The sequence below is a fragment of the Drosophila willistoni genome, chromosome 3R (genome assembly GCF_018902025.1).
Source record: "Drosophila willistoni isolate 14030-0811.24 chromosome 3R, UCI_dwil_1.1, whole genome shotgun sequence".
NCBI lineage: Eukaryota > Metazoa > Arthropoda > Insecta > Diptera > Drosophilidae > Drosophila > Drosophila willistoni.
This window is the reverse complement of record NC_061086.1, coordinates 30,251,152-30,275,850: the sequence shown is the minus strand read 5'-3', so window position 1 is coordinate 30,275,850 and position 24,699 is coordinate 30,251,152. Positions and strand designations below refer to the sequence as shown.

General features: G+C 38.9%; 1 protein-coding gene across 3 annotated transcripts in view; it reads right to left on the bottom strand.

Annotated features, from left to right (window-relative positions):
* Nucleotides 1-282: 282 nt before the first annotated feature.
* LOC6649581 (nucleolysin TIA-1) overlaps nucleotides 283-24,699 on the bottom strand; it is a 37,743-nt gene continuing 13,326 nt past the window's right edge. The window contains exons 2-8 of one of the 3 annotated variants that reach the window (XM_023179706.2): nucleotides 13,651-13,738; nucleotides 11,168-11,243; nucleotides 10,994-11,090; nucleotides 4,756-4,945; nucleotides 4,298-4,693; nucleotides 3,788-3,941; nucleotides 283-430 (exon numbers count right to left, since the gene is read on the bottom strand). In XM_023179706.2, coding sequence (XP_023035474.1) covers nucleotides 389-430; nucleotides 3,788-3,941; nucleotides 4,298-4,693; nucleotides 4,756-4,945; nucleotides 10,994-11,090; nucleotides 11,168-11,243; nucleotides 13,651-13,738 — 1,043 coding nt within the window. In that variant the 3' untranslated portion in view covers nucleotides 283-388. Of the gene's footprint in view, nucleotides 431-2,103; nucleotides 2,602-3,787; nucleotides 3,942-4,297; nucleotides 4,694-4,755; nucleotides 4,946-10,993; nucleotides 11,091-11,167; nucleotides 11,244-13,650; nucleotides 13,739-24,699 lie in introns of those variants that run through there. The other 2 variants (XM_002072019.4, XM_023179707.2) reach the window with 2 other exon arrangements.

Genomic DNA, 24,699 nt, shown 5'->3' with positions numbered 1-24,699 from the left:
TAGTTCTGTGGTTGTGGTTATTATTATTGCTGTTGGACACGCTTTCATAGTGAATTTTGTTGCTTAGCGGCATTCACATTTTTGAATATGGATAAGTTGGTTTTTGCTTATACCTTAGTTAATGTACGAATATCAACTACTATATCCATTTTGCTAATAATATCAATTAATATCATTCGATGGCATACTTTGATTGTTTTCAATATTCTTTATATATATAAGTATATAATAATAATTTCTTCATTTATTTTAGTTTTCTTCTTTTTTTTTTTTTTTCTGAATATCAATATCTGGGTATGTGTCTGTGTGTGTGTGTGTGTGTGTTTCATACGATTCATTTCGATTCTTTTCGAATTTTTGGCCTAAACAAATATAAACAAATTGAGAACTAACATAACAAATTTGCAGCTAACCATTCCTCTTCTGGCAACTGAAATTGAAAGGCATAAACGATTCATAGATATATATTGAGTATATATAACTAAATAATTCGAGTATATATATATGTAATTTGAAATACATGGTATGTACAATATACAATATATATATGTATGTTTGTCAATTGTTGTTGTTATTATTTTTTTTTTCAACATTTGAAATTTGAAACATTTTTTTTCTTGTTTTTTCTTGCGGTTTGTACATGTTTCTTATGAAGTTCGTTTGAAATTAAAGCGTACAATGGAAATCATAAACAAATTAGATACGAAACATGAAACAAATGAAATGGCTGACTGACTGTCTGACTGCCGTTTGCTGCTTTTACTAATTACAAAGCCAGGGAGGAGAAGAGAGAGAGTGAGTGAGTGAGTGAGTGAGTGAGTTTTGAGTTTTTGTGTGTTTCGTGGCTGGACTTTAGGCAAGTAGTTAGACTGCTGGACTGCTGTTGTTGCTGGTGGCAATTACATACAATATTACATATCATATTTCATATTTTCAGATACTTTTTAAACTGCGAGTGCTGTGGCTATGAGTTATGTGTGTGTGTATATGTTTTGTGTGTGTGTGTTTTTGTGTGTGGACTAGGAACCGATCCTTTAATTACTAAGCAATCACAAATCAAAGTTGCATATGAGTATGACTAGTTTTTCCTCTCTATATATATATGTATGTGTGTGTGTTTTCTAACGAGTTTTCAATTGCATTCTAGTTATAGGAAATCATAGGATAGGTCATGTGACATGATTAGCCAATTTTCTACATTTGGCATGGCAGTTGTCTAGGTGTGTGCGTGTGTGTGTGTGTGAGTCTCTAAGCGTTTGTTTTTTCTTTGCAGTGCATTTTTAGATAGTTTAGGCTCAACTATTCACGTCACATCTTTAAGTTATAGGCACTAGTGCTAAATGATGTGCTGACTGGTTTAGAAAAAGTGTTTCTGCTGCGGCTGCTAAGCTAAGCTAAAGCATCTATAAAAAAAACAAAAACTGCGGCAATACAAAAATTATGGCCTACACTAAAGTAAGTATGTATTGGTGGTGGTGGTAAATGTCTAAGGGCGAGAGGGAGCCATGTTTTTTGGCTCGTACATCACTACGCACATCCATGTATACATATATAAATATTTATACATGTGTGTGTGTGTGTGGGTGAGTGTGTGTGTGTGCTCGCGTAATTAATTTTAACGCATTTTTAATTATGTTTATTTTAATTTAATGCTACGCTCATGTGGGTGAATGGGGTGTACGTGTATGTGTTTATGTTCGTCTGGATTTTTAGGCTTTTTGCTTTTGCATTTGCTTTTGCATAGCATACACACACACACACACAGAGAGGACAACACACAACATACTTAATTTATGTTTTCTTTCTACCAAATTGTATTTGCCTTTTTATATTTATGTACGAAATTTTATTTTTATATTTTTTTATTTTTGTTTCTCTCGTTATTCTCTATAACTTTTTCTGCTTTGCTTTGTTTTGTTTTGCGCTGCTTCCTTCAATTAATTATTATTATTATTATTATTATTTCTTTTTTGTTTCATATACTCGGCATGCTCAACACATTTACATAAAGCATAAATTTATGTTTGCGGAATGTCTGTCAGTAGTATATGTGTGCCTGTGTCTGTGTCTGGTATCTGTGTGCGTGTGGCTGCTTGTGGGTGTGTGTCTGTGTGTGTGTTTGCGTGTAAGCAATTAGGCATATACATACATAATAATTGATGGCCTCGCCTTTTTGCTGGCGCTTGCTTTGCCCCTTTTTTTATGCAATACTTATTCAATGGCCTTTCATACATAAATATTTATGCTCTAGTTATATTATAGTTAATTAATCATTAGTTATAGATATATGTGAGTGTTTGTGTATGTCTGTGTGTGTGTGTAAGTTGCATTTAGCATTTTGGATTTGGTTTAGGTTTTTTCTCTTTTTTTTTTGGTTGCAAGGATGCAGCTTTCTATAATTGGCCAAAAACGTCAACTTGCCATCGATTGCTTGCCCTCCTCTTTCACTTTCTCTATATAAGAATATTTACAGCTCGGATTGGTTTTGTTTCTGCTCAGAAGTTTAGCTGTACGTTTAAATTTTGCATAATTTTTATTTTTTTGTTTTTTTTTTTTTTGGTCTTATTTGGTTTACTGTGCCTGCAAAAGTAAAGGATAAACCTTAAAAAATAATATGGGTGTTAGTATAAATTGGAAAAAAGTAGTAGTCGAAAAAAAACGTATTTTGGTAATGCAGTTAAAGCAATTCGAGGCATTCGCTTGCGAATAATCGAACAATTTGTGTCTTTGGTGCACGAGATTAACAAATAAAACACATACATATAGAGTTTAAAGTTGCTTATACAAATTGGCAGGCAATGAAATGCTTAATATTTAATAGCAGCGAAGGAAACATAATATATGTATATCTACGGGTTTCATTAATGGCTTAAATTATGATAAATTTTGTTTTGATAGCTGTCAATTTAATCAAAGCTAGCCATTTCATTTTAAATTACAATTCTTGAGGTGTTTATAAACTTGAAAAGCTTTCTTAAGGTAATTTAAAAGGACCGATTGATGAAGGAAATGTAGTTCGCCTAATTTGTGACTAATTACTCACACATAGTTATGAGTTTTAAGTGGGAGGTAAATGTTTTATGAAGAAAGCAAACAATTTTCGAATACAGCTAACCAATAGCTTGACGTATTAGCAAGTTTATTAGCAAACTAAAACAACCAATTTTTGTTTGTGGAAGACTTAAAGCGTTTTCTATATGAAAATTTCAGATTAGAAGACATCTGTTCAAGTTCTTTAGAAAAAGAAAGATGTCTTTGGATACCTCAAAAGGTCAAGAGCATTTCATTACTTAATGCAATTAAAACCAATAAAGAGTGACAACTTTTCAGTAGAAAAAGTTTGTATTGCCCGTTGCCTACTTTTTGGCGATGCTTATTGCTAATAAGAACACAATCTAATTGGCATGCTTGTGAATAAAGTATAAAAGGGCTCTCCCTTTATTTTTAGATGGATTTGCCAGGAATCTATAAACTACGTATGCATCTAGAGGGTATAGATATGTATATATATATATAGATGAAATATGAAACGAAATAACGAACAAATAAATAAACAATTCAGCAAACTAACAAACCAAATGAAACAAAATCTAAAATGCATTCAAAAAACTTTCAACGAACGCACAGAGAAATGTACAAAGAAAAAGGAAAAAAATGTTTCAATGTTGACGAGTTGATGTTTATGTGTGTGTGTGTGTGTATGTATAATGTATATCTATGTACGAGTATCTGAGTAAAATGAATGATATGGGCATTCGTATACGTATTGGTGTTGGCTTGCACATACCTGTGGGCTCACTTGGAACTGCTGTATGGGATAGGCAACAACGCCGGCGGCCTGTGGTATGGCAGTGCCGGCCACGCCTGTTGCCAATTGTTGGGCCGGCGATATTTGGGCCTGTGTGACTCCTTGCCAGGTGGCTGGTATCTGTACCCCCATGCTGCAACGACACAGAAAATAAAGGGAAACATCAGTAAAGAGTTGAAAAACATGCACTGATCTACAAATTCCCCCCTCACTAAGGTCTGAGAGGACAATGACAATGGCGGATGGTAAAACCAAAATTTACCCATCTGCCACATGGAAATGGCGCGTAATGTTGACACATTCAAATGGCATGCTTTCTCTGTCTGTGTGCGTGGAAAAGTTTTGCAATTAGCAAATGAATTCATTCATCCGTCATGCTGTCATTGCTGATCCCTGGTGGCGATTCAATCATAACCATCCCTTCCTCCCTCTCTCCAACTAACAACTAATGCAATTACAATGGCCTAAAAACGTGTCTAGTTCACTTACCCCATGTATCCTTGCTGATAGCCACCGTATTGACCGAAATGATATCCTTGGATTCCCTGCAGGAATTGATTCTGCACAGCCGCTGCACTGGCCGCCGCTGGCGTTACAGCTGTAGCAGTTGCCGAGGACGTCGGATAAGTGGGTGTCGGTGAATACCAGCAGCCAGTGGCGGCCAATTGCTGGCCATAGGCGGCAGCAGCTGCAGCAGCAGCGCCCACGCCATACGGATATCCGGCGGCAGCGGCTGCTGCATTGCTAAGGGCTTGACTGGCAATTGTCTGGGCATTATTTGGGTCACCGCTCTCTTTGCCCCATGAGCATTTAACCGGTTGAGCATTGAGCTCTGTGTTATGTACTCCAACGATGGCATGAGTGGCGGCCTCCTTGGTGGAAAAGCTGCACCGAAACAATAAAGATCAACAAAATTCGATCCGTCTCTGAGGTATAAATTAACTTACCGCACAAAGGCATAGCCCTTGTCCTTAAAGACGCGTATCTCCTGTATTGCACCATATGGGGTAAATGTCTTTTGAAGGATCTCCTCGCTGAGTGCGGTAAGGGCACTATTAACGCCGCCCACATAAACGGTACAATTGGAGGGACTGCTCTGATTATAGACTTCATCGAAGGTCAATGGTTTGACGTTCTCTGCAAAAAAAAAAATAACCAAAACGAAAAATGTTCGTCTTTAGATGGATTACATTTTAATGTCGTTGCAGCCTCAAAAGGGCAATTTATGGACGGCACATACACATATGTAACTGTGGTGGTGTGTACACAATATTTTTGTTACCAACTGCATGATTAATATGCAAATTAATTAACGGATTTACCCCCAAACAGCAACAGCGACAGCAACATCAAGTAAGCAACAGCAACAGCAACAACTGCAACATTGTGCCCATGGCAGCGTTTTCAACGTTTTGGTAATTAAAATAACCGCATGCACTTAGTCAATATGCTCGTATGTGTGCGTGTGTGTGTGTGTGTGTTTGGGTGTATGAGGGTGCGGGGATTATGTGTGCGACACCATTTACCGTTGCCGTCGCTGTTGCCGTTGCTATCGTTTTTGATATTGCTGTTGTTGGTGCATATTTAAAATTGTTGCGGTTGTTATTGCATTTTTTATTATACGTATTTTGTGGATATGCATTTTTCGTACGCCATTTTATTGTCGTTGCTCTTTTTGCAGTCACTGTTGCTGCTGTCCTGATTCGCTATTCGACATTGTCGTTGTCGTAGTTGGCCCTTTATTTTTTATATTTCTTTTTTTTTTATATCGTATGTATGCACGTATTTGTATGCAAAAGTTACACTAATTACTTCCTTTGAGGTTAAAACAAAATTTGCACTTTTTAAAAGTAATGTCAGCTTTGCGTGTTTATGTCTTTGTTTAGTTCTGAACAATTTTCAGGTATTGTATGCGATATTTTTGTTGTTGGGCAGTGTGGGTGGCTTTTATTTTCACTTTTTTTTGGGTGGAGAGACGACAATAAAAATAGTTTTGGCTTAGTCAAAAACTCTGTATCGATATTCCATTCAAACTGCACTTTTAATTCATTATGAAATCAATAAAGTTTAACATCAATGGCGACCTGAAGGTAAAAGTGTCATTATTTTGCCTTTTTTACAGAATTTTTTGTGAACACAATCTATTATTAAAGTGAATTTATTGGAGCTTAAGAGAAGATTTATTGTGGTCTTAGCGGACCTGATATAAACTTTTGGAAATTCCGGATTCAGAAATTCTAGAAAAGTCATTTCTGTTTACAGAGTTCATGCAACTGGAATCAAGGTAGTGTATAGTTCTGTTAAACATGGCCTGGTCCAATCAAGGCTCTCCCCTCCTCACATCACTGTAAGCCCCCCCCCCCATCATCATGAAAATGCCATTGTATGGCTCCTCTGGCCCCCGACTATTTTTCGCTCTTTTCGCTTACATTGCCCTTGCGGTTGTCTGAATTTGTGTAGCGCAACATGCCAAACAACAAAAACACAAAAATATGGCTCAATGACATGCAACAGGATTGCTGCTGTACAGTACCAACAGCTGCAAGAGCAGCAGTTGCAACAGTAGCAGTAGCAGCAACAGAGGCAACAACAACAATCAAAAACCTATTGCGAGGGTGCACCAAAAACTAACAAGCTCGAAAATACTTTTGAAAGCTTTCGCCACAAATGTATGCGCTTTAGCCACGCACGCACTCACACACACACACAGAGCTCACGCATACACTCATGCATGCGCTTACTCACTACGTTTCTCTAATTTGCACGATGCTTTATATTTGTATTCCTTTATACCCTTATCTAATGTTTTCTTTCCTTTTATTTGTATACTCTTTCCAAAAGGATATATTCAATATAAGCCTAAGTTTTGTAGCTTTAGCAATTGGATTTCATTTATATATTTCTTTTTGAAACAACTATTCTCTAATAATATTAAATTTAGCACGAAATGAGAAATGAAAAATTATTTTTTATTTGTTTTCAAGTCTTTGTCTGAGATATAATTGTTTTAAAACCTTTAGATCAAAGTACCATCTGAAGAAAATAAGTTAAGGTCATCAAATATATTTTGATAACTTTTCAAACTTAACTTAACTTTTTGCATCTGTCATACTACCAATTTTTGGTACACTTCGATCTTTGACATTATTTATTTATGATATTCAAAATCTGTACGATTAGTTTGGAAGAGGTTTTATAATAACCAATTTTCTCCTTAAAACTCGTCTTACAAATGTTTTTGTTATTGCTACATTTCTATTCGATTAGGGAATTGAAATGTTATATTCTTTAACTTTTGATTAGTTTAACAATCGCCTAATTTTAATTATAATCGAACTATTTAAATTTCGATTGATTTATTGTTAAAAGCCAACGCTAAGAGTATACAAAAAAGCCAAGTTCTTTTAATTCTTGCCTTGGCTTGGCTTTTATTTCTGTTTTTTTTTACGCTTTTAAATACGTGTAATTAGATTTAAAAAAGAAATTACCTACAAGGCGCATATTTTTGCACGTAGTAAGCCTTGGGGCTTGTTGCAGTTGTTGTTGTTGTATTTGTTGACCCCGCCCCATCAGCCATCCCATTGGCCTTATTCGTTTTTTTGCCTCATTTCATGTTAACGTCAAATTAAGGCACTCAATTGTGCAATGTAAGAGAGTGGGACAAAAGCTGTAATTATCGCACATTTTTGTCTATGATAAAATTTACAGCGAATGCATTTTAACAGCCAGAATAATTAATTAATGTCTGGCCAAGTAAGTAATTGGCATTATTCTTATATGATCTAACTATAAAGAACTGAGTTGTGATTACAAATTATAATCAAACGAATGAAACTAAAGCCATTAATGTAGGTATATACATAAATCAATAGAACTCGACATCAATGCAGACTTAAAAATCACCTCAAAAGGCTAACATTCCAACCCCATTAATGGGGACAACGCCTTCTCTATGTATGTATGAATATTTAAGTATATATATATATATGTCCACACCTGCTGTTCTGTTTGTGAAGTGCTCCAATTTTTAGTGTACTATTTGAAATTTTAATGAGCAATTACAGGCATGTAAAACGGAATCATGAAATAATCATAAAATCATTAACATAAATAATTTAAATTTTTACACGTCGCAACAGCAATAAGAACATTAAGTGCCCACAAGAACCTCGAGAATGCGTCGAGCACTTGGCTCACAAAAACTCAAAAGTAATTAATATGCAGAAAATACAAATGCAGAAAACACACATGAGATGAAATTGTTAGGGGCGTGGCGAACTGCCATAAATTGAAATTGCATTGCATACTTTTTTTTCTCATTCCATTATAGTTTATTTTCCGTCATTATCCCTTTTGTCGCACCTCCAAGCATTCCTGCCTATCTTTCCCCTCTCTCTCTCTCTGTCACTCTCTATTTTCTTAAGTTCTCTCTATCTCTGTCTAAGTACATTACCGTGTGCTACCTTCTCCATCTTCAGCGCATCGAGGCATTTAAACTTCGACTTAATTGTGCGCAACTCAGCATAAAATTTTGATTTATTGCGTCAGGTAGTAACTGAATGGCTGGCTGGCTGGCTGCTTGACTGGCTCCAACTGCCATGCACTGCTCGCCCACAGTCAGGTAAATTGTTTGTTCCAAACTTATTGCCTCCCTCTCTCTCACTCTCTCCATCTCTCTCTAGTACTCTCCCACCCACTTGTGCCACAGTCAAAAGTCAAATAGTTTTGCCAAAGAAATTTGTCATACTATATTGTGAGGTCTTTGTTCTTGTCGTCGGCATATTGTTTCTGGTTAATTAAGTTATTACCATAATGAGCTTGTAGGTAGTAGGTATTTTTGGCCTCTATTTATGGCCATGCATTTGCGACACACGGAAGCCCCCGTGAAACCTCAACAACTGGTTAACAAAAGGCAAAAACTTTATGAGAACTTTCGCCATGCGCTTCAAAACTATTGGCGATAAAAAAAAACCCCGAGAAAGAAACAAAAAGAAAATACCAAATGCGTTTGTTATAAACCCGAGAAACAAAAAAAAAAAAGAGAAAAACTTTTGGCACAAAAAAGGGGACAGAAACGGGTAAAGAAAAAGGCAACGAAATTGCAAAGCGACGCCAAAATTGTCACAACTGTAAAATGCGCAATTGCGCTGGCTCGTAAATCTTTCCTAACAATAGAAATACACACACACACACATTCACATATGGTATGGGTGTGTGTGTAGACGAGTGGCTCACTAAATACGACTACGGACTGATTGCCGGGACGTAAAATGTGCAGCCTGCTTAAAACATAAAAATGCCGTCTCGCTGCTCAGTTTGAAGAGCCAAAAGACTGAAGACTGAGCCAAAGTGGCTGCGTAAAACATCAAGTAATGTGAGTGCGAAATGCGAAATGAGTTGAGTGCTACAAATCGTAAAGTCGCCCCTTTCCAAAAAAAAAAGCAGAAGGAAAAAATACGACTACAAGAGCAACTAGAGCAACTAGGCTAGGCCATAAAACCAACATCACAGATGTAACATGTAGTACACAAGTACATGTATATGTCAAGTATGTGTGTGTAAACCCTTTTTAAGAGCAAATCTGTATTTCCAGATCTGTCTGTATCTTCGATTTAGCTGCTGACTAAGCAGCTTTAAAAGACTGTTCTCTCTCGTCTCTTGATGGGAGTAACCATCAAAAAATCAAAATTATTTCGCTACCAAATTGCTAATAATAACTTGTATTACACTTGCTTTTCCTCCGCTAACTCCCCCATGTCGTTGCCTCCTTCTCTATGTTAGGCATTTCTATCTACAGACAGAACCGTGACATAGTCAAATAAACAATGAGACCAATAAAAATACGCTTAAGCTTTCATAGGCGTTTTTTATGACAACAATATAAATGCAAAAGGGAAAAATATCCCTCTTCGTTTTACTTCACCTTCCTTTACCTTCTTCCTCATCACTATTCAAGCAACTTCAACCCTTGGTTCACTCTTGTAGTTTTTCGGGTGTCCTCCAACCGAAAAATAAGCTACGAAAACCCTTCAACATTTGAGCCCTTTGCACGATAAATTCCACCTTGACTCTTGGCTAGTTTCTGCGTCACTCTCCCTTTGCGGGGGGTAAAGGGTGTGTGTGTGTGTGTGAGTGTGTGTGTGTGGGCCAAAGAATTCGAAATGTTTGTTCTATAACCATGAAATTTTCTGCTTATGCTAGGACAACTACAACAACTTGCTCCATCTGTGTGTGTGTGTGCCTTTATGATAATAGTTTCGTGTTGGCAAAATTTATTTATCTGATTTACCCTAGCTCCAAATTCTATACCCTACTATCATCCTTATTGTTTGCGTGTGTGTGTGTGTATGTGTGTGTCTAACAAATAAAAATTATGTTAAAACATGCAAATATGCGTTAACTTTTCTGATTTATGAAAGACAAACGGCATCAAGGAGTTGTACAAATGGACGGGCGCATGTTTGCCCGCTGTTAATAATGATTACGATGGAATCTATATAGTTACGGCTACACACAGTTAGATTTGCGGTTGACAAAGCGGAGGGAAGCAAAAATAAATAAAAATAAAAGGAGATATGTATATGTACAGCATAGGTAAGAGGGCGGTGGTGAGGGCAATAAATTTCACGCGGGCGTGTGGAAGCCAAATGAAAATTGATTTGTTGGGCCTAATTGAATGAGTCTCGTTTGCTTTTTTATTTTTGTTTTGGTTTTTTGTTTGTTGTATTTTTGGGTCGCTGTGTCGACTAATTGAAAAAGTTTAAACCAAATTTGGCACAGCCCATTACGGAAATTAAGCGCGTGCGGTTTTTCCCTTATTTTCACAGACTGAGAGAAAGAGAGAGAGCGAGAGAGAGAGAGAGAGAGAGTGTGTCACAGAGAAGAAAGGAAAAATATTAAGAAAACATAATCTGGCAGAAAATTTGTGCGACATTTATAAATAGAGAGATGGAGATGGAGATGATGATGTAGCAAACGGTCGGTTGCCGGTTAACATCTACCCTGCCGGTAACCAGTAGCGACTCTGCGTCAAGCCACCTTTGGCATTCATAGCCATAATTTCCTGTAATAAGACTGACGCTTCTGGGTCTCCGGGTCGGAAACTGGAGGCAGTTGAGAGTTGGTTGGGTGGTGGTTTACTTTCTCTATAGTACCACATTTGGGTGACACTCTTGATTTCCTTACCTTTACTCGCCGGCGGTTTCCGTGTGGCCCAATTCGTGCGAATTGAACGGGAGCCCAGCCATTGGCCATTCATGGCCGTAATGGCGCTTTCAGCTTCCTGTATGGCGATAATAAAGACAGAGACAATGTTTAATAAAATGCAAATATATGCACTTAAATGATGGCAATTCTTACCGATTTCTTGATGAAGGACACAAAGCCATAGCCCTTCGATTTCAAGGTTTGTGGATCGCGTACCACGCGACAATCGCTGCAACATAAAAAGACAGACATTAATTTTGAATTGGAAAATTTAAAATGTTTTTGTCGATTAAAACTGATTGAAGCATTAATTTTTCTTTTAGTTTGCATGGTTAGACAATTACAAAAGGCGAAACGTTTGAAGGACACGCGATTACTTACTACGCACAAGTAAACAAAAGTATTCACGACTGGTTGTTGAAATTTTGGTTAAGTTCTAATTGCATTAGAAAATTAAAGAGTTTCATTGTACGGAACTTTTGTTCAGCTGTCAGCTGAGGAGGTTGAGTTTTGCTCATTTTCGGCCATTTAGACAAACGAACCACCCAATTTACGCAATTGGCCGGCTTCCGCCTCTCAAATTGATTTCCCACAGCTATTCTATGAGTTCCCATTTTGGCAATTGCGAGTCGCGCCTCAATAGCTCTAACCCCCTGCAAAAAGTGAACCACATAAGCAAAGCAGCCAGCAAACTTTGGCAATTACCCCCAGTCCGGCAGTTTACTTTTCATTTATGAAACATAAACCATAGTGGCGGCGGCAGCGACGACGTTGGCGACCATGGCTGATAAGTTTTTTTCTTTTTTTCTACATTTCGGCGGCGGTTTCGGTGGGTTTTTTTTTTGTTTTTATGATTATTCCAAGTAAAATGCCGGGCGACCGACCTGACTGGGGTCTGGTCTGTTTTGGTCTTAGGGGCTCGTAAGCCAGGCGACTTATTAAATATTCACACGCGCCGCGCATTTAACAAAACGAAACAAAAAACGCGCCTTGCCTTAAACATAATGCCAAAACCAAGCAACAACAGTAGCAAACAACAATTGCAGAACAAGGCAGGGCAGGGCAGGGCAGGGAGCGGGGGCGACGCAGAAACCTCAGTCAAACAAAAAAAGAAAAGAAAAGGAAAAAAACAAAAGGGCAAACAACGAAGCACGCATAAAACTTTTGACAAAGAAGTCAGTCCAAGGGGGAAGAGAAGCTCTGCTGATCCCTGCAAGCCGCACGACCGAATCCTCGACTTGTCCCACTCACTATGTGTGTGTGTGTGTGTGTGTGTACGTTAAGCGTCTTGACATGTTGGCTACTGCCAAAGCAAACAAAAAACCAAAAACAAAAAAAAAAAAAAAAAAGAAAGCCAAAAAGGCCAAAAACGAGAAAGAAAGTTATTTAAGCCAGGGACGCGACGCCAAGATAATCAGGGCGCGTCGTTGTGGGTTTCAGCCGTTTCCGGATGACATGTACGAGTATCGGTGATAATGATGTCAGTGATATGTATCGCGCAAGGTGCCAATCGATTGCTCAATAAGACATCAATTCGACAAGTGACACGCGTAGCCATTGCCATTGGGAGACAAGATTTTGATATTGGAATGCCTTTGTTTGGACCGCGTTTGGACCGTGTTTTTTATGACGGAAGCGGAGGTGAAGGCAAAAGGTGAAATCGCTATCATTGCTGAAATAATTAAGCGACATGCGTCGCTCATTAGCAACTGCGAGAAAAGTTGAGAGTGCTAAAAGGCTTTTAGCCAAATCAGGGCCATAACCATTATGAGTTTGAAAATTATGAAAATTTAAATTCAGCCTTCATTGATAATGAGTTGAGTTGAGTTAGAGGGGGTTAAAGGATTGCCATGGGGATGAGCAGATTGCCTGATTGACTGGCTGGCTGACTAACCGACGAGAGTGAGCCAAACAAGCGAGAAATCCAAAAATCAAATACTTTGTCCTAATTTTTGATAATCAGCCTGCGGGCAGGACTTGGTATTCTCCTTCCCCCGAAAACAAGTATACCAGCTGACTGAAACTTTGCGCTTCAGCAGCAGCAAGTTAATTAAGCCAAGTTTGCTGGCCTGCTTTTGCCTTTTTGGGACCAGCCCCCCCAAAAAAAAACCGACAACTTAAATATTTTAATGACTCCCCCGTCGTCGTCGTCGTCGTCCGTCTGCGGCCTACATATTCTCAGTTAGCTGGTGTTATTGCCGTTGTTACTTTAAGCCAAGAAGACGCTAGCGGCGGCAGCTGCACAATGCCAACCAGAGCAAAAGAGTTCGACAAAGTGAAATTTGCATAAATTTATTTTTGTCGCGCAGTTATGAATTTTTTATGCCCTGCCTACCAAGCGGCTTATAGAGGAGCCATCAGAGGGGGAGCCCCTCTCCTCTTGCCCATTCTGTTGCCAATAATCAGCGACAGAGTGAGAATGTGAATGGGTGAGCCACCTTCACCTCCAGCTCCCCTTTAAAAAAAAAAGAATGACTGAAAAATTGTCACACGCCGAAAGTGCGGAAAAGAAATGAAAAGCGAAATAATAACGGACTCCACCAGGAGAGTGTATGTGTATGTGTGTATACATACGTACGTATAACAGCAATTTCAAGTTAACTGCCAAAATGGAAAATTTGCATTTTAATACTTACGAGATTTCGCCGAATGGTGTGAATGCTTCTCGCAATTGCTGAGTTTCAATTTCTGAACTCAAGTCACCGACAAAAATGTGGAATTGTTCTGCAATAAGAAAACAAGAGCACACAAAAAAAAGGGTTATATAAATATAAGTATCCAAAAAGTTATATCCATAAAATATGCTCAAGTAAAAGAAAATACGCAATAAAAACAAAAACAATATACAAAAAATCTCTACAAGGCATATACATATATTTCATTTCTTATGCTTAAAACAGATTTATATGCCTGGTACTTAAAATAAATGAAGTTAACTGATAGATAAATGCATTGAGAGAGAGAGAGAGAGAAATATGGAGAAAACGAGGCCCATGGTTACTGTGAAACAGTCAAATATTTGCTTAACATTATCCCCACCCACCCATTCGGATCAAGCTTTGTATGCACATCTCAAGGCTTGCATTATGGGGCAAATCTTCTTTGCATGCACGATGCGGTGAGTGCACATATTCAAAGCCATTCGCTGTCATTCGCTGGCTGCGCAAATACAAATGCAAAATAGTGAGATGCATCAACTTATACACACACTAAGTTACACACACACACACACACACACATACACATAGAACGCAATCATTTATTATTATTTTTGTGTGCTTTGTCTCTTTGGCACAGAAAAAGTCGCGATGTTGCAGTCAACGTCGTTGTCGTTGTCCTTCGTATGCCTTTGTGCCAGCTCAGCTCTGAGTTCGAGCTGAGCTGAAAGCTCTCAGCCAAGTTAAAGCGACAACCACGACGACGACGACGATGGGGGGGGGGGTGAATGGGTGATGGGCAAAGGGGTTAAGGGCCAATCCTGTGGGTTTTTTTGGGGGTCGTTTTCATATATACACACACGCACACAGACTGAATTCTTACCCTAAATAATTAGCACTATTCAGCTGGGGTATAACAACAACAACAACAAAAACAACAACAAAAACAACAGCAAGAACTACGGCAACGACGACGACGACGACGACATGGCGACGCTTTGGTGATGGGCGCGGCTTTGACTTGCCTGAGACTGCTGCATGTGTCCTTCGTCCTTCGTGCTTGTTTCTTCATTGCCTGCTGACTGCTGCACGTGCAGAAATTAACATTTCCGGTAATTTTGCGAAAATGAAAAGCAAAGCGAAAAATTAACGGCAGAATTACCGACTACGACTACGGCTACGGCTACGACTCTGCGACTGAGACGAATGCTACTGGAAAAGCAGAAAGCAGAATGCGGAAAGCTTTTGTGTTAAATAAATATTAAAAGGAATTTCCCCGAGCAGCAGAGGCTGAAACGAATGACTGGGATGTTGGGTTTTTCTTTGCTTTTTTTTTAAAGAGAAACAAACCAAACGAGTAAACTGCTTCGTGTTCATGTGTGCCCCTGCAACAACCTGGGGTACCCCCCATCCCCATTTACTCTGGCTGTGTGCGTGAACACTTTTTATTTAATTGGAAATTGCGTATACGCCACCGGTAATGAGCCCATTGTGGAAGGTTGGCGGCAGGCAGAAGCGCGGCTTAGTTGGGTTGGCGGTTGCCATTTGGTTCGACTCGAGTCCCTTGGCCCAAGTAGTTGCCATTATTGTAAATCAATCGTCAGCATCGTGCTCGGTTTATTGCTTTCCCCCCTTTTTTTTTGCACAGCGTCAACGTCAAAGCCAAAAGAGGCGGCAATTGAGGCATGCACGCAACATGCGAAAGACCGACAGGCAGGCAGACAGACAGACCGACAGACAGACCGATTCGACGACTGACTAACTGACTGAGTGACTATCTGACTTGCGGCCCATGTAATATTCATGAAATGAAACTCGCACGCGCCACTTCCATCTCTTCCTTACACATATGGCATATAGCAAAGAAAGAGAGACAGACAAAAGAGACGGCCACTAATTGCAGCCAAAGGCTGCTTTAAATTTTCTACCGTGGAAAAAAAAAAAAGAGTACAGGCAATGTAGATTGGCAGTGCGACAACTCCATGTGGGATTCAGCTTGGGTGTCATCATGTCAAATGTTTGCCATCGGTTGGTAGGTGGGTAGGGTGGATGGGGTGGGTGGTGGTAGTATTTCGAACACTTCTGGTTCGTCTTGCTTCATGTCAACTCGTTGGCTGATTAAAACGGTGCGTATGTAATGAGTTAATTAAGTTTTTGCCATTCGTTTCGTTAGTGGCTCGTTGTCGTTGTCTTTGGCGTTCTCTTTGCCTACGTTGCCACTGTTGTTGTCGCTTCTGTTGTATCTCAGAGAGACACTCACACACACACACACACACGTGCACATAAATTAATCATAAATCTTTGCCGGTGTATATATGTATGTATGTACACCAAGTAGAGGTACAAGTGTTTTGTATATTTACGGAGGACGCTTCTGTCTCGTCTGCGTTGACTACAACAAAGCCAAGTGGAAACGAGTCGACTATCCAAGTCACAACAGGCCTACTACAACAAGCGGCTAAAGTGTGTCAGCAGTGTTGCCCTGCCACGCCCACTTGTATCTTTTGATTAAAGACGGAAACTACTCCCGGTCTCTCTCTCTGTGTGCGTCTCTGTGTGTGTGTATGTACTTTATCCTCTCTCTACCTCTATTTTGTTGGTTTTAGTTGTTGTAAATTTTATGTTATCCGTTTTCATTGTTTGTATGCCTTTATTTATGTGCCGGCCCCGGTCTAGTATTAGTGTGTCTTCTTCTATGTATGTGTGTGTGTGTGTTTGTGTACTGATTTGCCGTTGTTATTTATGCGTTTGTGCTAAACCTTATTTCCTGTTTGCCTTACATAAGCTGCAACGCTTAATTACACTCATTCTACCTAACTTCTACCCACCAAACAGGTGACGATGATATAAGCAACTGAACTTAGTTTACATGTATGTTATATGTATGTATTTACTTGGATAAGGGAAGGAAAACTAAAGTAAGGTAACTTTTCGATTTCAAGGGAATTCCTTACAGTGATTGGAACAACAACAAAAACTAGAGTTTAAATCTAAATTTTTCAATCGATTCGGGATTCGTATCTATCTACATAATTGATGGGGCCATGCAGTCAAAACAAGGCCAATGGAAAATCAAAATATATATATGAGTTTAAATGTAAGTTTCAAATGTTTTCCCATCGATATTTAGGACTGAATTATAAACTAGCTAATATGCAATTGAATTGCATTTATAATATCGCTTTTATGACTTTCGTCTCTCTCTCTCTCTCTCTGTCCATTGACCCCGACCACAGGACGTATGCGTAATGGCAATTATGAACTCACTCTCTCTCTCTCTCTCTCTGTCTCTCTCCCACTCTGGCTAAATAGCACTGCATTAAAGCTAAAAGCGTTTAGCGGCCAGTAGGAAAAACCACCAGCTGACCGACTGCTGGGACTACCCGCTGTCGTATGAAAGCCCAAAACAAGCAAAACAATTTGACGCCAACAACCGCAAAACGTGCAGAGCAAAAGCATTCGACCCAAACCCCCAAAAACCGAAAACCCAAACTCAAACTCGAACCCAAAACTGACATCAACTAGCAGCAACCGAACCCAAAACCGCCCACAGTTTAACCCGAAAAAAATTGATGAATATGTAAGCAAATATACAAGACTAACACGCAGCAGGGGCCTTGTCCATACATATATACTATATGAAAAAAAAAAGGGATCAAAGTCCTGAGGCGCGTTAATTTTTCTAGACGTCAGCAAGAAAAAAATAACGTAGTCCTAACAGACACACACACACACACGCACACATACACAGATACAAGAAGGAGCCACAAATTATATTGAAATGTTAATAATCCAGTTGCTTAGACGTGCTGGGCCTGAGCCACCACAAGGAAAGCAACACAAAAAAAAAGGACAACTTAACTGTAAAAGGATATTTACATGGAGATTTGTATGCCGCTGACTTATGACTTTGATCAATGCCGAGCACCCAATCAATTGGGTCCACATTCCCATCAACTGGCCCAACCACATTTATGTGCTTTTGAGAGTCACTTATGCCCACAATTTGGCACTGCGGTTATCTTGGGGATATTCTTCTGTCGATTCTCCTTTTGATATATGACACAGGCACACCCACACACACACAACCACAATTTGCCTTTCTTTGACAAAGATGTGCCATGGCATGGGTCTTGGCATTGGTTTTGCAAATCTTTAAATTAAATTTTCTTAGCTCAAATCAGCGAGCATTATAAAGTATAATGTGCTTTTAATTTCATTCATTTGCATTCAGCGTTGGCCGTCTCTGCTAAATGAAACTAACAAAAAAAATAAAAAAAAAAAAAATCTAATTAGCGTTGGCCAGAGCGCGAGCATAGAGGCGACTGGCATCAACTTAAAGCAAACTTTCTACTTTAATTTCAACTTAATTACGCCAGCAAGGTCCTCTCTCTCTCTCACCCCCTTTTTTACTCTGTCTATCTCTCTGTCTATAATGCTGCAAAAACTGCAAATGCAGCAACTGTTTGTTCCTGTTTGTTCGTAAAACTAAAAGCCAATCGACTCCAAGTGACTCTCTGTCGGCTAATGAAACTGCAGTCACTTTAACGAATTTCAACTTTACTATTAGTTCGAAAAGTCAGTCATCCTCGTCGTTGTCGCTATTAGAGCAACAGCAACCGCCTGGTTCACGATGATGCTAATGTTTAATGTTGATTTTCTTTATCTTTTGTGGAGAGATGACGGCAGACACCAACAGCAACAACACGAATAGCAGCAACCATTTCCGCAAGTGTGCGTGGGACTAAAGTTCCTACTTAACTGTGTGGTAGTCTTGACATTTTCAACCATTTCTCCCCTCCATCCATCCATCTATATGTCTCTGTTGTTGTTGTTGTTGCTGCTGCTGGAGGCAACAACCTCTGTTTTGTTTCGGTTGCCGTCGGCATCATTATCCTGCCGCCCTCGTCGCCCCCACATCAAGTAGTCGCGTCGCTCTAATCAAATGAAAATTTCATTGTGTTGTGTCGAGCTTTGGCGATACGCTACCTTTTCGTGCTTCTTTGCCGCAAAAACTTTTAGATTATTGTACGACTATATTGCACTACTATTCTTAGCTCCTTCACAATCTGAGTGTGTTTGTGTGGGTGTGTGTGTGTGTTTGTGTGTGTTTGTGTGTGTGTTGCCGCCGTCGTTGTTCCCGTCTCTGTCCCATTTCACGTTTCGCCTGTCTAACGTGTAAAACAATGACTCATTAAGACTCATCTAAATTCTAATGAGATTCAGTAACTATTAAAAACAAAACATGACAGAGGCAACAGCAGCAGCAGCAGAAACAAACACAACAACAACAACAACAACATCAACAAAGGCGGCAAAGGGTTGCTGTGTTGCTGTTGCTACTGTTGGTGCCCTGGGCAACATCCACACTCACATTCGCTTTTCGCATCCCTTGACTTGCTCCTTATCACCCCAAACCCTTCACAACAAAAAGGGCTTGGGTCACATTTTGTGCTGATTTTGCTTTTGCTTTTAGAGTTATAAAGTCTCTTAAAGTCTCTCTTGGCCCAAACCAAAAAAAAAAAAAAAACAAAATTTAAGTCATTTGTATGCAAGTCGTCTGCCCTGTCTTTAAACAAATGTCAATAATTTGATTTAAATTTGGCACAGTAAAGGATAAAAAGCAAGAGAGTAAGAGAGAGAGAGAGAGCTAGCCGGAGAGTAGGACCTTTGCTTATAATACAATCAGAACCTCACACCCTCTTTCCGCCCGCCTTTTTTGGCCCATCCCCTTTTAGCTACAATGGTCCTTATTCTAGTTGCTGATCGCGTGCAAATTTCGCATTTAAATGCCAGTCATAGGAGCTTGTTTTCCAATTTTCTACGATTGAGGATGGGTAAAGTATGGCAGAGAAGTACAGGTTCAGCTTAGTTTGGTTGCCATTTGCATTTACTGTGCTGACAATTGTGTGAAAAGACAATGCAGTGGCAACAACAGCAGCAGGAATCGAGATGAAGACGGAGGACACAACAAATTTGCGTAACAGAAATCGAAAAGAGGCCGCCCAAAACCGGCGCACAGGCGGAACCCAAAGAATGCATTCAAAAGTTTTCCCAAGGCGAGCAAACGAACATGTTGGCTTATAAATTAGAAAGCACACAAATACACGCACAACTACACATGAACACACCCAAACACACACATGAGCACATGGAAAATGAAATGAAAATTGCGTTTTGTTTGTCCAGGGGGTGGAAAGCACTCGAATGATTTTCTCTTCATTATGTTCTGAGAGGAAAATCGTCTAAAGTTTCTTCTTTTGCAATTACAAGTTATTATTCGTCCTTTAGGCTTTTCTTTCAGTGCATTCGATCAACTCCTCTCTTGAACTGAACATTTAAGCCAACCAGTTGTTGTTGTTGTTGTTAATGACGAGGAGGCGAGGAAGTTGGCTTGGGTGGGTAACACATGTTAAAAGTAAAAAACGCACAGGGAAAACTCTTCGCTTTTACCAGCAACTATGTACTCCCTCCCTCTCATTCCCGCCCATTTCATCCAATAGCGACACATGCAATCTGCATATTTGTCGGGCGCCACGAAATGTAAAGCAAGTAAAAACCTGGGTCAAATTGCGGTTACCGTTTTTATTCTCCATTTTCCATGCTTGTCATCTTTTTCTATTCCTATTATTGTCTCTGTTGCTCTCTCTCGCTCTGTCGTGGGCGTATGTAACCGTAGGTGTTGATATATCCCAACACTTACAGACACATGAAAATGTAGGTGGTAGGTATATGTAGTTCCATTTGTGAAACTACTAAACCGTTGCTTTTGTTTTTCCTCTGTCTCTCTCTCTCTCTCTGTTTTTTTCGTAATGTTACCGGTCCGTGACATGACTTGTACATATGCGTCGAAAAAGGGGGCAGAAGGAGAGGGAGGTCCTGGGCGTTGGCTGGCTAATTGTAAAGAGTTTGGGTTGGTTTTTTTGTTTTTGGTAATTCCAACAGTGACTTCATTTACCTTCACACATTTACAGCTAATTAATTTGAATGCCAACCAGAGGTAGGAGATGGAATGGACAACTGAAATTCCAAAAGTTCTGAGAGCTGTTAAACTCTATATGTGTTTTTTTGGTTAGGTCATTGTTCCCAAGTGTAGCCATATTTTGGTTTTGAATTTCTATTCAATATTCTCTCTCTCCCGTTCTCTCTGAAATCTGTCCACATGGGAACACTCAGCATCAATTGGCAAAAAATAACGCGAACACAAAATTTAAAACTGAATGGATTGTTGAAATAGCAGCAACCTTCACAGTACATCCCAGTTTGTTGCTCCTCCTAGCTTCTCTTGTTCTATCGTCTTTATTGTGCATTCTGTTAACGGTCAGGGCAGTTTGTCCAACCTCTTTTAACTTTTTCCCCAACATTTCGTTTTTGTTTTTGCATTTTACCCATTGTTTTTGACTGGGCATATAAAATGCCCTAAAATGTATGCTATACAAAATTATATAACGTATACGCAGAGTGATTGCTTGCTATGATCGCAGAAATGATCGTAACGAAATAGTTTTAAAAAAAACTTTTGAGTAAATAATATCGAATGCGTTAAGATCGAATTTATTTTATGAATATTAATTCAAAACTATTTGAATATAAAATACTTTTGGGTAGCCAACAACTCAACAACAAAGTTCAAAAGATTATACTTCAATATCAATATTAAAATATTTTATTTGGGGAAAATTGGAAGTTCAGATATTTCAATTATTATCTCTTCTGGCCGACGTTTTAATTAAACTAACAAGTTTTAAGGTTTACTTTTGGATAGCATGAACTATTTATTTATTACCTTGTTATTAAAATATCTTTAAACATTATTAAATAAACATTTTTCTGTTGGCCATGTAGAGTTTTTCAAACATTTGTTGGGTATTTTATGGTCGAAATTGTTGAGGACTTTTTTGTATGGTTTACCAGACTCTTTTTTCGTTTTTGGCTATTTTTACTTTTGCCAGCCGCGCAGCTGCTGCACTTTATTTCAGTCAGTTGTTTTATATGTCCTTTTTTTCTAGATTTCTTTTCTCCTGTTTTTGTTGGGGCAGTAGATGGGCTTGGAAGGGTGAGAGAGACGAGGCAAGTGGCTTGTTTTTGCCATGTCCTCGTCTGTGTCGGTGTTGGTTTGTGTGTCTATGTTAGTATTGGGTGTGTGTGTGTCGGTGTGTTTGTGTGCGGCTGGTGCTGTATGCACCGCGCTTTTGTGTGCAAGTGTGGTCATTTAATTTCGATTTGTGTTTTAGATTGTTTTGCGTTGCATTTGTTGATTTTTGCCATTTAAATAGAAATTTTTATTTTGTACACGTTTTTGGCCACGGCCGGAGCAAAGCGTCGCCTTTTTGTGCTTTCTTTTTGTTAGCTTCTCCCCCTTTTCCTTTTGTTTGTTTCTTTTCTTTCTTTTTTTTAAACGCATGTCCATGGGGCATGACCAACGCCAGGCTGGCAAATTGGATTTCACTTTTTACTTTTTTTCTTTCATTGCTAACATTTGAAACTGACGAGCATCTGACTGCGGGGAGGGGGGGTGGAATGGATTGGGATGAAGGCATAAAATATATGCAGTTGTTGGCCACCGTTTCTATTGGCTACACGCATTCATAAGAGCGGAAATTTAATCTATGCCGCAGTTGTATTTCCATTTTTTTTATTTAGCTTTTTTCTCAATTTAAAGCTGCCGGCAAATGCTATCAACTCGAAATGTTAGTTAAATATTTAAATTGGCGCAGAGCTAATGAAATAAAGCCAATGCGAAAGCGATGCGAGGCCAGTTCCCAAGTGATTTGGCTTGGTTTCAGTTGGGTTGGCTGTTGGGTTGCCAGCAATGTTGGCCGTGCTATTTTTGTCATTTAACAAAATGCTTTACGCTGTTACATCCATCGGAGGGTGGGAAAAATACAGTCGCAGAAGGGAGTCAGTCATGGGGATGGTACAGAAATAATACAGAAGGGATGAAATTTGAGATACCAAAATCCAAATGACAGTGGTACAATTATATATAATATCTGCGACAATATTTGTGCATTAGAATCGAGAACTTTGAATTTAGATAAATGGACTTAGTGGCTGAACTTGGTGAGCAATAATTTGCATATAAATTAAAGTAAGTAAAGTTGTTTACCCTTTTTTTTAAACTACAATTTAATCTAAGTATACTATAATTAATGTTCTTTTATTCCTAATGCATATATAAACATTTTCTTTTCACGATTTTGCACAGTTTAACCAATGTAAGAGAAGTTGAGTGGTTTTTGGCATGCGGCACACGTAGCATCTTGCTTTAAATGCTTAAATATAAGCAAGTACGCCAAAAAAGTATTCATCAACAAGAACAACAACAACAATAACAAACTAACAACAATTCAGTGTATATATAGACACACACACACACACATACTTATATATATGTATATAGGGGAGAGGGCCCAGTTATGACCCGGGTTTTGAAAAACCTCGAAATTTTTTCTTCAGTTCGGGAAAATGAAAAATTAAGAAGTTTAACATTTAAATATTAACCAAACGCAACTTTTTTCCAAAGAATGTATGTTTATTTGAGTTACTCAAAAATTTTTGAAACAGATTTAATTTGGATAACTTTTTTTAACTTTAAAAAAAAGTGGCCCAGTTATGACTCAACTTAAGAAATTCACTGAAAATAAGAAAATATGAAAGGAATGTCACACGAATTGTTGTGATTTAATGGTTTACTTATTTTGAAGGGCTTCAAAGCCAAAAACAATGAAAAACCCAAAAGAAAATGGGCATAAATGAGAACGATTTTAAGCCCTCGTCGTCCATGTGACTTTCGCAGTTTTTGCAAGTGAAATAACTTGCTTGCATATTAGCGCACTTCGAATGAACATTCCCGATGGAGATCTTCCAGAATATTCTTGGACAAACTGGTCTCAATATGTAAATTTCCTTTCCTTGTTGTTAAACAACAACAAAAATGTTGGAATTTGACAATTTTACATAATCCGAGTGCAAAAAAAAATGGGACATAACTGGGCACCCCAGCTAAGTCATAACCGGGCCTTTTTATAGTTTAAAGTTTATATCTATATTTTTTATATACACTACATAATCACATAAATTTTTATAGAATCACAAAATATACGGCAAATACAATACTTTGATGCATTGCACTCACCTTTTCACTGTTGATTTCACAAAATTTTGGTACTTTGAAAAAAATGGAAAAAAACTTTTTCGCACGATTTTCAAAACGATGTTTGGTACGCGTATATACAATACGATTATTAACGTTGGGGTCTGTCCAAAAACTGCAGAACGTCTAACAAACATGATTTACAGGGCTCAAACTGTCATTCAATACCGCATTTCAAAAATATTTGAGAATGTCACAACTGGGCCTGAGTCACAACTGGGCCCTCTCCCCTACATATAAAATTGGCATAAATAAGTAAAAGCGGCTGCGGCGGCTTTAGTCTACGTCTCCGTTTTGCCATATTGCCCATATAGCTTTTCCTTTTGCTTTGGGTGTATATGTCTGTGTGTGTGTGTGTGTGTGAATGTCAGTGTGTTTGTATATTTACTCAACTCGTATACCCAAAGCGCACTTGAGTGTGTATCATCATCAACATCAGCTGCTCTTCAGCCCGAACAGAACCAGCACCAGCACCAGCACCAGGACCACCACCAGGACCAAAACCAAGACCAAGAGCAGGGACAAGTCACAACTACCGTTCAAGTTGTACAGAGTGCCGAGTGCTCCGGCTTCCCGCAAGCGCTAAAGATACAAAGCTCCAGATACAACCAGAAGAGTCGACTGAGTGTGCGTGTCTATATATGTATGTATGTGTGTGTGTGTGCGGTGTGTGTGCATATACATGACCACTACAGTGACAGTATCTTTGGATGCTTAACAGCATTACAAGCTGACTTATGAAAGAGTCGGGCGTCCCGTCCCTCCCCTTCAGCCTGCAGTTCGACTTGACTTTTACGTATCGTCAAGTACTTTTCTGGTTTTGCCCACTCGAGGGACATTTGTCAGTCAAGAGACAAATTTAATTTTTGCTA